At 39.0% G+C, this 13,354-nt stretch overlaps 2 protein-coding genes across 3 annotated transcripts; both read right to left on the reverse strand.

The window, feature by feature from the left end:
- Positions 1-2,187: 2,187 nt before the first annotated feature.
- LOC133734302 (pentatricopeptide repeat-containing protein At5g59600-like) lies at positions 2,188-5,133 on the reverse strand. Of its 2 annotated transcripts, none has more exons than XM_062161921.1 (2): positions 3,069-5,133; positions 2,188-2,797 (listed from the first exon to the last, which is right to left on the reverse strand). In XM_062161921.1, the coding sequence occupies exon 1, from the start codon at positions 4,814-4,816 to the stop codon at positions 3,224-3,226; it is 1,593 nt and encodes a 530-aa protein (XP_062017905.1). In that variant the 5' UTR covers positions 4,817-5,133; the 3' UTR covers positions 2,188-2,797; positions 3,069-3,223. The 2 variants fall into 2 exon arrangements, with proteins under 2 accessions (XP_062017905.1, XP_062017906.1); XM_062161922.1 differs by having other exon boundaries at positions 3,038-5,133.
- A 462-nt stretch (positions 5,134-5,595) lies between these two features.
- LOC133734303 (G2/mitotic-specific cyclin S13-7-like) lies at positions 5,596-8,639 on the reverse strand. Its single transcript, XM_062161923.1, has 8 exons — positions 8,461-8,639; positions 7,540-7,721; positions 7,246-7,425; positions 7,020-7,148; positions 6,659-6,907; positions 6,410-6,571; positions 6,123-6,304; positions 5,596-6,015 (listed from the first exon to the last, which is right to left on the reverse strand). The coding sequence occupies exons 1-8, from the start codon at positions 8,495-8,497 to the stop codon at positions 5,874-5,876; spliced, it is 1,263 nt and encodes a 420-aa protein (XP_062017907.1). The 5' UTR covers positions 8,498-8,639; the 3' UTR covers positions 5,596-5,873.
- Positions 8,640-13,354: the final 4,715 nt, after the last annotated feature.

Genomic DNA, 13,354 nt, shown 5'->3' on the forward strand with positions numbered 1-13,354 from the left:
AGGCAAATTTTACTAGGCCTAGGAGGCCCAATTAAAATTCCATCCAAAAAAGAAGGGATCCCAACGGTTGGGATGTACCTAAAAGGGTCCATCTTTAAGGGGTACAACTTTACCATTTAAGGCCTACTATCCCCATAGTCTCTTTTTATGAAACTTCTATAACCTAAAGATGATGACATTTAGTTGGCCGACATAGCTTGATCAAAGCTATAATACCTAACTTTAGAATGGACCTAGCCGCTCTGCTAGGGTTTAATCGTGAACTTCTCGGTTTCCGATCAAAATTCCCAAACTTCTTGGCCATGGCCACTGCTAGCCTTCTGGCTAAATGGATCTTACTCCTCGTCCATTTCATTCAACCGATGGTGCTGTGTGAGGGTTCTTTGGTGTTTGGAGACGGTGTATCAAGCCCAGAGGTTACTGACAAGGGTTGGTGGATCGCGAAGACTCTAGTGCGACTTTCTGATGGCTTTCGACCGGGGCTTCTTGGTCTGGATTTGACTGCTACATGTGATTATGCGTATGGTAGCGGTAATCTCAAAATGATGAAGATCGACGTGATCGGGTTCAGAGGGGGACGGACTGGTGTTGGGGTGTTTGCCGACCACTATTCTATTCTGCTTCGATCTACGCTTGTTGGAGAGGCTAGTGGCTGGGACGGGCTGCTTTGGTCGGATCTATCGCGGTGCTATGCGGCGGGGACTTATGGTGGAGGAGGTGGTGATCTGGAGTTTGGTGATTGCAGGTCGGCGGACATGATTGGTCGAGGTGATTCTACTGTCGTTGGTCTGGGTGATCTGCGATGTCAAGGTCCTCTAGCAGCGGCGCAGTTGTCCGGTGGTGGTGGTTTGGAATTTCATGCGAAGGCTGTGGTCACCGGAGACGAAGGGAACGGTGGCGTCTGGGCTTCTGGCGTTCAAGGGTGCGGCGGTACCTCTGTTCTGTCCAACGCTAGGACTGATTGGGCCATCTGGGCCTCGAACCTGGGCTTCTTGGCCATCCTCTTCAGGCTAGGGTTTATGCTGCGTTGGGCTACCAATTGGTTGTGGGGTTGGTTGGATTGGGCCTCTAAGGCCCCAGTTATTGTTTAAATATTTGTTAGGTTACAAAGATCATAATCTCTTAGGGTTTTTTTATCTTGCTTCGGAGGTTACTGGTCTTTGTTTGGAATAATGGTGCGTGAATTGTCTAAAAGGTGGGTGTACTGGGGGTATATTGGGTTCTTGTTCTTGTTTAGAATAGGAGTCTCAGGGTACTCTGAGGAACGATTCTTTCTGTCGACCCCTTAGGGATGTTTCGTTTTTGTACTGCTTGCTGAATCTATATAATGGGCTGACCTCTTTTGATAAAAAATAAAAAAAAAACTATAATACCTTGCACAAATTCGTAGAATATCATTTCTTTTTCATGACCCAAATGATTAAAATTGTAAAATTAAACGAGTAATTTTGGTAACAAAGTCAAAAAAGTAACCTTCTGCACTACAAGGACATGTTCTTCAGTCATTCTGATCAGCATGGTAGAAAATTCTCGATAAAGATCCTACCTTTCCTGGCCTGATTGTTTACAGAAGTTCATTCTCAACTAATTAACTTGACTATGATAAAGCCAACCAAGAAAATGAACCTAATTGATGGAAACTATTAATGGAGGACAGCCAGGTGCCTCTATGACACTCCTTTAGTTCATAACTGTCCAAACTCTAGATAAGAACACCACGTTTTAACAATGACAAGAAAAAAGCACCAATAATAATCCTTGTGTTTCCTATTTGAAATTGGGATGCTTCATCTAAGTTCCTAACTCAAAAAGTGGGTGCAAATGTGAGAGTGAATAGTGGGGGGTTTCCAATTACCAAAAAAAGATTGGGTGCTTCTATTTTTCTACACAAAGGGATGGACTTGGTAGCAACAAGAATCCAATATCATATCATTGCTTCCCACATAAATTTTGAGAATTTGATGCATGTGGGACTTGGAAACAAAACAAAATAACGCGTGGGGGCACATAAAGGTGGTCCAAGAAGCCCCCCATGACCCTCCAGGACAGGGACAACGACCACTGTTTTAGGCAGGGCATGGTTTCTTCTACTTCAAGCTTGTGTCTTTAAGCCAATGCAATTATTGGGAGAGTGGGTGAATTTAGGACTCTTTTTCATTTTTTCAATGGTTAGGTTATGACCCCTTTAATTTCCTATCTGTGCTAGCTGCTTAGGCGATTCTATTCTTGGACTCTTTTGAGCTTTCTTCACAAGCAACTGACCCTAATTGCACTTTGAACAAAGTAGTAAATACTTCAGGAAGACATGTAACTCCCAAGCTACATATTCAGTGATCAAAGTAGACGATGCTAAGAAGATAGATCGACTAAAAGCGTAAGTGTTTCATGAGAAAGTGTGAAGTATGATCTATGAAGATAAGTTCAGCAGGCATACTTGGGCATAGGAAGAAGTTGAGAACAGGTCATTTGCTTCTGAACAAGTTTACTAATCACAAATTCCATGCTTCAAGAGTGTTTGTATGGACTTTCAGAGTTAAGAGGGTTATGAATTTCTGAAGAAGGAGTAAGTTACACTTCAGCTCGAAAAGTGGATAATTACTATATGCTGCCAACTTGTTTTGAAACAATAGTGACTTGAAGCCTAAAAGGCTATAGTTCATAATTAAGGAAAGAAAGAATGTAGTACCAACATTTGAAGCTGTTAACCTGCAGATCCAGTTGAAGTAGTGTCTCAATTCGTTCAACCATCATCCCCAGCAGTACTATCTTCATCTCAGAGACTCCATCGTTCTGTTGTCTGCATACAAAGACGAAAGAGAACACAACATTCAGATGGGAATTTTGAGGAGCATGAAAAAGAAAGGGTATCAATAAACTCAACCAATTAATTAATAAGAATTTAGATTATGAATCTCTAATATTTTTCTTCTGTAAAGTATATATGCATTTCAGAATCAGCACAGAAATATATACATCAGAAGTTTGCTATTCGTGGTCAAATATTTGATCTTTGCATTATATGACTAATATCTCATACTCTATATTGAAAGCCGAATGGCTGGACATACACAAAAGTTGGGAATCTCAATTCAGCTGTACTGGAGATGTCTGGTGCAACCAGAAAAAGAAGCTGAAATTTACTGAACTGATTGTATCTTATTAGAGGCAGACAAGGACATTTTGTTGACCTCTTTTCCAACTTCCACTGCAACAAGCTTTCCATTTAATCGAGTGAACTAAATCCAGGTTTCTTAAGGACCTTCCTCTGCTTCATCACCTTCCTTACATACTCAACTTCTTCCCATTCTCCATCAGCAGCATAGATATTTGAGAGTGTTACAAAACCTCCAGGTCTCTTTAACTCCATTTTCAGAATATCCTGAGCCATCAATTTAGCAAGATCTCTTCTTCCATGGACTTTACACCCGTTCAGCAAAGCTCCAATAATGGATTCAGTGACTTCTATAGGAATGGACTTCACAAACTCATAAGCTTCTACCATCTTCCCTGAACGGCACAAGAGATCGATGACACAACCATAATGTTCTTTACTTGCCTCAACTCCATGGCTCTCTTTCATGGACCTGAATATCTCTAAACCCTTTTCTACAGAACCACTATGGCTGCATGCAGAAAGTACACAACTCAAAGTCACTTCATTAGCCTGAATTCCTTCCTCTTGCATTCTTTCGAAAAGCACTACCGCAGAATCAACCATACCGTGCTTACCATAACATCCAATCATTGCATTCCACGACGCAACATTGTATACAGGAGTCCAGTCAAATACACTTCGAGCATTTTTCACACTGCCGCATTTCGAGTACATGTCAATAAGAGCACTAGCAACAAAGACATTTATGTCAAATCCCATCCTACATATCAATCCATGAATTTCTCTCCCTCTTTCAACTGAACCAAGCACTCCACAAGCTGGGAGCAATCCTGTGATAGTGACAAGGTTGGGCTTAATTCCAGACACTAACATAGCACTGAACAACTTAAAAGCTTCACCTGCCTCCTGGCTTCGGGCAAAACCTGAAATTATTGCATTCCATGTAACCAAATCAGGAACCAATCCTTCTTTAGTCATCCTAGATAGTAGCACATATGCTCGATTGCTATCTCCACTCCGAGCATACCCAGCTATCATTGCATTCCATGTGAAATCATTTGGTTCCAATCCATCCAACTTCATCCTCTCAAACAACATTGCCGCTTGATCAGTCCTTCCTACATTACAATACCCACATATCATAGATGTCCAAGAAGCCACATCTCTTTCAAACATTCGATCAAAAAGTCGATGACCATAACACAAGCTTCCACATTTGCAATACATATCCACCAATGCATTCCCCAAAGCAACATCCTTTTCAAACCCCATCTTATACACCACAGCATGAACCTCCTTTCCCTTATTCAAATCCATCAAACCAACACAAACTTTAAGCATGACCGGAAAACTGAACTTATTGGCGACAATTCCCAACTCTCGCATCAAACAAAAGTACCCAATTGCTTGCTCAAACCACCCATTAAACGCCGAAGCAAACATCATCCAATTCAATGAAAACACATTTGGTTTGGGAATTTTATCGAACACCTGCCGTGCAGAACTCACGTCCCCACAACTTGCATACATCCCCACAAGCTTTGAACTCAAAGATAACAAGTTCATGTCAACCCCAGATGATAACAACACTGCATGGACTTGCTTCCCTTGTCTCAAAGTCTTTGCTTTCAGGCAGTTTTGCAAGCAAAGAGCGAAATGGTCTGGGGAGAACTTGAACAATGAGAAAGATGGTGTTTTCATTGTCTGAGAATGTATAGATGACTCAAACCCATGATTTGAAATTGGTCTCCTAGTGTATATAAGATGTTGAAATATTTGCTTGAAAAGTATAAAGATTTGAAATTGGTATATCCAGCTCAAGTAAACTTGGGTTCGGTTTGTAATGGTCAAATCAGTGGGTAGAAAAAATAAATAAAAAGAGTAATTCTTTTGGCCAATAAGAAAAATGTTGTCTTTATTTCAACAAAAAAAAAAAAGAATGTTGTCTGTTTATATTTTGGGATTACTCAATGTCATTTGGCCTGGGCTAAATTTTAGAGTGATTAAGTGTTTTTTTTTTTTTTTTTTGAGGAGAGAGTGATTAAGTGTTGAAGGGTTATGAGGTAAAGTATTTGTAGAAATGTCTCGAAAAGTTTGTAAAAATAGCAAGATGATAGGAAGCATTAACCTTTTTACAAGATAATGGGAGGATAACATTAGAATTTTTTGCTGGTCCCTTCTAGGCCTGGTGGCCTCTGCTTTATTTGTGAAGACTACTAGGTCCAAGGATCGACCGGCATCACCAAACAACAAGAACCAAAACATTAGAATTTTGTGATATTGTTCAAACTTGTTGTGCTTGCTGACATTAACATCTTGTGGTGTTCTAATTAAGTTATTCTCATTTTCATTTCATCTGATTGATCCTGATAAAACAAATAAAATTTGAATAACATACAAGCGTATTGATAGAACAACAATATATGGAGGACAGAAACCAATCTATCACCAAAAGAGACAAGTAGAGATGAACAATCTATATTACTGAGGAATGAGGCTAGGCAGCAAACAAGTACATGCTATCAGTTTCCAAACCAAAATTCTTGTATACCCCAAAACACTATACAGCAAAAAAGTGCATACTCTCACTTGCACCAATCTAGAGTTCAATATAGACACCGAAAGAGACTAACTAGTATAGAATATAGGGTTTTCAAAACCTTCTTGACCCCCAATCTAAGAATTGAAAAACCACCACTAGCATATTCAGGTGGCTGTATTGTCTACAAAAGGTAAACCACTACTCGAAAGGACATCTTCATGAAGAGGACTGAAAACTTCTGGCAGGAGTAAGACCAGCAACAGCACCATATTCAGGTTTTGAGTATTTCCGATATACAGCTTTAAGATCACTTTCAGCAGCCTTCAAGTGAAAGCCAACCAAGACCTTGGCACATTCCCTGTTGTATGATAAAGCACACTCAATTAGCAAACTGTCACAGTTAAGTATATAGACTGATATTCAAGTAGGTAACATGGTTTATACATTGTAGAAACGCATTATTACCTCAACTGTTCTTCAGAGTAGCCAGTATGGTGCTTCAAAGTTTCAGTCCAGAAACTCTTCTTGTTGAGGGTACAGCGGGCAGCATAGACAGCTGCAGCAGCTATCATGGATGGGGAGTACCTTATGGTTGTTCGATAATCCAAGGCTCCAAGTTCAGCTAGAAAGAAAACCATATGCCTCATCTGCGTTACAAGGGTAAGAAAAGCATGTTAATATTCATCGCTTCACCTAAAAAACAGTTTAAAAGTGTGGTTATACTTTCCAAAAAACCATAGCAAATTGAGTACCTCATCATCAGGCGAAATGGATGCTTTGATGTATCTAGCAAGAAAGACATAAGGTGTAGGAACTGTCAAATACCACCCCAACTTCTCCAAGATTGCTTTCTCCATTGCACGAATCTGACTGCCGGTATATGTATAGTCTGATAAGCACACAAAATCCTCAACCTGCATATTGGAACACATTTCAGATAAGTATGATGTATGGCATCAGTGTCAATGATTTTTAATTTACAACGAGTGAAGAACCGGTACCTGTGGAGCCCAAACTTCCTCATACTTGGATGCTATCACCATGGAACTAATGCCAACTAGCTGAAGTTCCCTCCTAGTTACCATCCTCCTTGAAAGGAATCGGTCAATTATATTCACAGTGAGGTAGAATGTTTCGGGCGTTAGTTCAAATTTCCTGTGAACATCTATCAGCCAGTCTACAAGGATAGACCTCATCTTCGAATTAAGATCTGGCTGTTTGTCCAAGTAATCTCCAACTCGGCTGCCATCCTGCAAATGTATATTTCATGTGTAAGAAAAGGTATAGAAGAAGCATAAAAGGGGAAATGCGGATTTGGGGGGGGGGGGGGGGGGGGGGGGGGGGGAGGGGAGAAGAGATTACCTCATCAAGTTTGTAGAACTTGTACAATTCATCAACGTACTCAACAACTGCCAGTTCATCATTGACATCAGCTGCGTCAAAATCCACAATCTGCTCTTTTGGCTTGTTGGTGACTCCACAAGCCATAGCCTGCAGTAAACAAAAGTTCAATACCCAACAAATAAACAGAAGCAGTACTGTGAGAACATATGTTTACAATTCGATAAGGATCAACTTCTAAGCTCACCTTGCTTCGAGCTGTTAGAGTTGAAGTGAAAGCCTTGACTTCCTTCCTTGGACCTTGTACTGGCTTGCTTCTATTGACAGGCTTCTCCTTCTCTTCATCAGTTACCTTCTCAGTAACATTCTTTGTAGGGGCGCATTTTCTATTCTGAGCTGCCTTGTCTACAACACCGAGCACTTGGTTCTACAAATTTACAAAGTCCCAAATGCAATAAAGTTTCAGAATCAACTCCAAGTTTCAAGAACTAGAATTTCATGTGAAAAAAGTGTTGAAAAAGTAGTTGTCAAAGGCTATTACCACATTGTTCTTCTGTGCATTGTTTGCTAACAGTTCGGCATGAAATCTCCTTGTCATGGGGCGACTGATCTGAACAGGGGGCTTCCCTTTGATTTCGACCTGACCTGCCTCAACATTGGTCCTGTCTCGAAGAGCTACTCGCTGGTTCCTTCTTGGTGCTTCTCCATGGACTTTACCATCCCCTTCAAAAAACATAAGCATCAGTAATACATTCAAATTCAATTTTTGTAAAGAAATACATGAAGTCCTTCAAAATTTCAAACACAAGAAAGAACAAGAAATAGATGAAAGAAGACAAAACCTGGTTGGTGAGTAACCCCCAAAAGAACCACAAAATAGAAAAAGGTAAACAGATAAGAGTAAACCCAGAAACCCAAGATTCTAAATTTATGAAAAGAAAAAGGCAGAGACCCAGAAACCCAAGAATCTAAACCCTAAAAACCCAGAAACATACAGATAAGAGTAAACCCAGAAACATTCACATAGGACTAAACCCAGAAACACAAGATTCTGAATTTATGAAAACAAAAAGGCAGAGACCCAGAAACCCAAGAATCTAAACCCCACGAACCCAGAAACACAAAGATAAAATAACGAATTATAAAATCCAAAAAAACATTCTTGTGCTGATCTACATGAACAACCCTAAACATTCAATAATCAGGGAAAGAACAGAGTACCCAATTCAAATCACAACACCCAAAACCAAATTTGAAATAAGCCCTATATAACAATCACATGTAGATGCATATAATCCTAAAACCCTAGAAGTAGATTACTCCAAAACCGATAGAAATGACAATTACTTGAAGAAACTCATACAAAACCCAAAATTGAACAACTTTTATTGCTTATCTAAACCAAACTCACAAAACCCAGAAAGAATTATGAAACGAAAACGAAGAACATGTGCTTAAATACCTCTGGGTTGTAGAGGAAGAACTGCTCTGGTGTCCATGACCAAATCTTGATGAATAGGACGAGAAATCCTTTCTGGGTTTTTGCCTTCAAGACCTTGGTAGCCCAAAGTTTCTTGCTTTTTCTCTCTTTCCTCTCTCTCTTTTCTTTCTCTGATTTGCTCTGTTTTTGTGTTTCAGGAGAACAATTGGAAAAAGAGGGAATATATTTGAAGCTAGTGAACCGACATTAGCCCCAACGGTCATCTTTTACTTTTCTTTTTATTTTTGGAAAATGAAAATTCATTTAAAAAAAAATTAAAAACTGTTAAAAAGTTGTGGTGTAATTAAGTTTCCCTTTTTTTTTTTTTTTTTTTAGCTCTCTAGTTGGAGAAATTTTAAATACACATCCCTTATTTTTAAATTTTCTTTTAATACCTCTTTACTCTTCTAATAAGGTTGAACAGCAGGAAAAAAAAAAAACTCGATATGTGGTCATATTTGGATCTCTTCGACCTTATTGGGAACAATTTAATGATTCTGACCTCTAGATGAAAGAAGAATAGTTTAAAAAAGCTCTCTTGGAAAAATTATTGTAGTTCTTCCTTCGTAAAGACCATGCGGTGGTTCTCTGGATCCTCAATATTTAATGGTGTAGTATACAGGATTATGGACAAGAGCCATTCTTGCTATCTTGTCTCCTTCGACACCGGCAGTGAGACATTTGAAGAAATTTTGCTGCCACATGCTATTGGAAAAATGGGGCCGTATTGATAAGTAAATCAATTTGCTTGTTGGACCTGGAAGTTGGAACGCGACAAAGGTGATCGAGATCACAAACCGGAGCATATTGACGTGTGAATTCTCCGAAATAAGTCTTTTGTGAATAAGTTGCACATAGTTGTTCTTCCTGGAATGTGTTTTAGTCCACTGAGCTTTAGTCACCTCCTAATTGAGTATCATGAAGAATTTGCTTCTAAAGGTTCTGATATTCATAGTTATCTAGCTTTATATAATCTTGAATCTCGACAGATTACCGTAAATTCGGCCCAAACTTCCTATTACGAGTACTATGCGACTGCATACATTGAAAGTCTAGTTTTACTCGATGATCGAAAAGGCTAGTATAACTCAGTTCTCCGTACTATGTAATTAGCGAATGCACTTGTCTACTTGCACCGAGTTCGTTGTTTTCTATGGCTAGTGATGGATCAGTTGCAAGTTGATTGACCTTATGTATTCTAAAGGTATGATCAAATTGATAGGACTAATTTTGTTCGCTCTCTCTTAACTGTTGCGTCCAAAACTAACGAAGTCACGTTGGTTTTCTCATCAAGTCATTAGTCATCATCATATCTGCATTTTCTGGTTATTAGGAGCCTGAGTACTTTATCATGTAAGCAGTGTCTAGATGGTGTTGTTATTTATTTATATTATGGGGGGTATAAGAGGAAGTTTGAGAAAAAATGTAGAAAAAAAAAATTGAGGGGTGTGTATTAAGTAAATAGGAGTGTGTATTTAAAATTACACTTAAATTTTCTTATACTAATATGTTTTGAAATATGTGTTAATTATTTATTTATTTTTTTGGCAAAAGATTGTATTAAAAATTTGACCATTCTAAGAGAGATTTTTGGATACACCACTGGTGGTGAGGGCATAAATTGAAGTGATAATACAATTCACTGAATCAAACACAACTTGAAGAGCAACTGCTGATCTCTCCTAGATAACAGATGAACTCAGGGAACCATAGAAGACTCACATAAGATCCATAAGTTCAGCAAGTTGAACGATCATTAGTGCACACCGACACCATGCCTATGAAACGCCAAAAAAATGTATGGATAGAACTTATAGAAACAAAAGGCTCAGCTATACATAACACTTCCGGATTGTGAGTCCGGATGAATTCCTGTAAAACATTATGAATAGGGTTATTAGCAATGCCCCGAAGATTCCAATATAAAATCTTCTTTGGGTAACTTCTTTAGAACGACGGACATAAGCTAGTAGTAGATACTTGGTGTCATAGATAACCACATAATATGTCTCATGTTCATCCTTAAGAATACATAGTTTCTATAGATCCCTATAATCTTTATCAATTTGGCCCCAACCTTGAGATTATTGGGGATTAGATGATACTAATCTAACCTCTCCTTAAGCTTAACCTTTAAACCAATCAAAAAATCTTTGGTACATGAAGTCAGGAAAAATTCTTTACCCTCAAATTCATATTTTTTCACACTTAAATCCATATAGGTGTAATCTTCACCTAGATGAAGGACATCCTAAACATCTTCTGCTTTCCCAAAGTCTACAAGGGCCACAACTAGATTGCTACCATTAAGTTCCGCCATTGGCGAATGGATGCAGAACTTGATTCTACGTATCACCCTCAGTCAGCATTCACAAACTAGCGGTCATGTATATGCTTATCATGGAAAAATATTGAAAATCATCGGCAAATCCATCAATAGGATTGCAATGTGACTCATTACATGGTTTATTTTTTCTGTAGATGAATTATGAAGATGAGGTCTCCAAACATCTTCTTTGGCTCCAAAACCAGTAAGGGTACAAACTGTCTCTTTTGAGCGTGTGCGCAGGCGTGCCAGCACCGTGGGGTACAGTCGTCGGGGAATCCCTAGACCTGACTTCTTCATCAAACGCTGTGGACGAGGAGAGCACCAACCTCGTCACAGGGTTCTTTTCTCTGCCTTACGGAAAATGACTTCTTGCCTTACGGATAAGGGCTTTGGTTGTGATCTCTTCGTGTCACCGAATCGATACTCAACGTTGCAGGTTGAGCAGAGCAATCACTGGGAAGTTGAGAGAAAGCACGGGTTTTGCTAAAGCGTGACTTTAGCTTCGCTAGGTTGCGAGGGCGTTACCTTTGCTTCGCTGGGTTGCAACTAGGTTGCAGGTAGGTTTGCTCCGGATTGATAATCTGTATGATTAGCTGATTTGAGAGTTGTCCTTAATTCGTCCTTGAAACTTGGTATTTATACCTAGGGTTTCGACTGTTCCTTGCCATAGAAGGATTATTGATTGAAGTTTCCTATTCAATCTCCGCTACTTGACTCCAATAAAGGCTCGTTTTCCCTATGGAATTTGGAATGGATGAAGTTATAACCCAAACCCAAGTAGACTTATTTTTGGGCCGCAGGTATCGACATGCTAAGCTAAATCCACTAATAAATGATCTTGCCAAAAATACTTTTGGGCTCAAACACATCTCATTTGTACAACAGGCGCATACCATAGCCCTCTTCACTAGTGATCTTTGTCCAAAGAAGCATTTTTGACATTTGTAATGACCGTATTTGCGTCTTTTCGGCCAGAGCCTGTTGTTAAATGATTATCCAGTAGTTTGAAAAACAAGCAAGTTTTCTTCATCTCTAATTTTTTTGTGTCGCGTAGTTGATTAAAAATCTATGCACACATGGTGTCCCAATTTTCAAAAGCCCCCTAATAAAAATATGAGTGCTCTCTTCACTTTCTAGATGAAAGTACCCTGATAAAATAACCGTAGCAAAAGTCACTTTCTTCTTGTCCTTGAGCTTGCCACGAATTTGCCAATTTGGACATCCCCAGTGAAAGCCACATAGGTTTGATCACCAAATACTTCATATTTCTTCAAATGTTTACCCGCAATATATTTCTTTGAACGATCTGCAAGCGTCTCTCGTGACTCCACCCAGACAACAAAACTATTCTTTTTATAGAAAACATTAATGTTGCCCCTTTTGTCCATAATAAAAGTCAAAAGCCTCCTCAGCTGTAGGACAACTGCTTCCCAATGACCACTCTAGAATCATGAGGATGTAATTTGGCCATAGAACCATGGTCATATCCCGAATAGTACTTATAGATTGTTTGAAATAGAAACGGATTCACTTGTTGCGGTCGAGTTAGTTTTCTCTCCGAATGATCATTTTCATCCTTCTTATAGTCTTATGGAAAACTGTCAAAAGCTTTTGAGTAGAAATTGGAATGCGTTCCTTATCCCAAATATACAGAGAGTGTAATTCAGTGGTTGATTTGTTAGTAAATATTGGTCATGGTTATGAGCCTAGCTGTAGATTCTTTAGTTCTCTTCCTACTGATTTCGTTCCTCTTCTGGAAGCTGATTTATTAGGTTTATGATTCAACATCTAGTATGAAATCGTCAAGACACGTGAAAATTACTGGCCTACCATCATACATAAATAATGGAGGATTTTGCCATAGAAAATGATTTGGGTTGTGACATACACGAAAAGATTTAACTAATGCTGTGGAGGTAACTAGTTTAAACCTCACTAATATTAGGGATGAGTAGGGTAAGGTGGGGAAAAAAAAAGGTACTTCCAACTTTCGAACTTTCACTATTTTCAGATCAAATTGCATTGTGGACAGTGGAGTCCTTCTCATCAAAATGGCAATGATACATTTGATTCCGGTTGTCGAAGTCTGTTTTTTGTTCAATACATGTGTATATGAAGTTCAATTTGTTATTCCTTTGATGTAGAATGGATATCACCAAGGATCGAAGAGTCGCTTGATCGTGAAAAAGATAAACCCGGTTTGCTGCAAATTTGGCTTTCGATGTCAGAATTGTAATTGCTATACCTTTCCGACTAGGGAACGGCGCCAAGAACAAAATTCGTCGCTTCACCACAATATGTGTGCTTTTTTGGGCCTCAAAACTGCAATTTACTATGGCTATGTTTGGTATGGCTGTGCTTTTCAGAAAAGCTGGCTTTTGCTTATTTCTGAGAATAAGTAGCTGAAAAGCAAAGCAGTTGAGTGTTTGGTAAACTGGCTTTTTTTAAGTACTGTCAGTGGCAAAGTGTTTGGTAAACTCAAACTAACTTGTGTTTTTTGTTTGTGGAATGACCAAATTGGACATGCTAGATTATTTTGCCTTGATT

Source organism: Rosa rugosa, chromosome 2 (genome assembly GCF_958449725.1).
Source record: "Rosa rugosa chromosome 2, drRosRugo1.1, whole genome shotgun sequence".
NCBI classification, from domain to species: Eukaryota; Viridiplantae; Streptophyta; class Magnoliopsida; order Rosales; family Rosaceae; genus Rosa; species Rosa rugosa.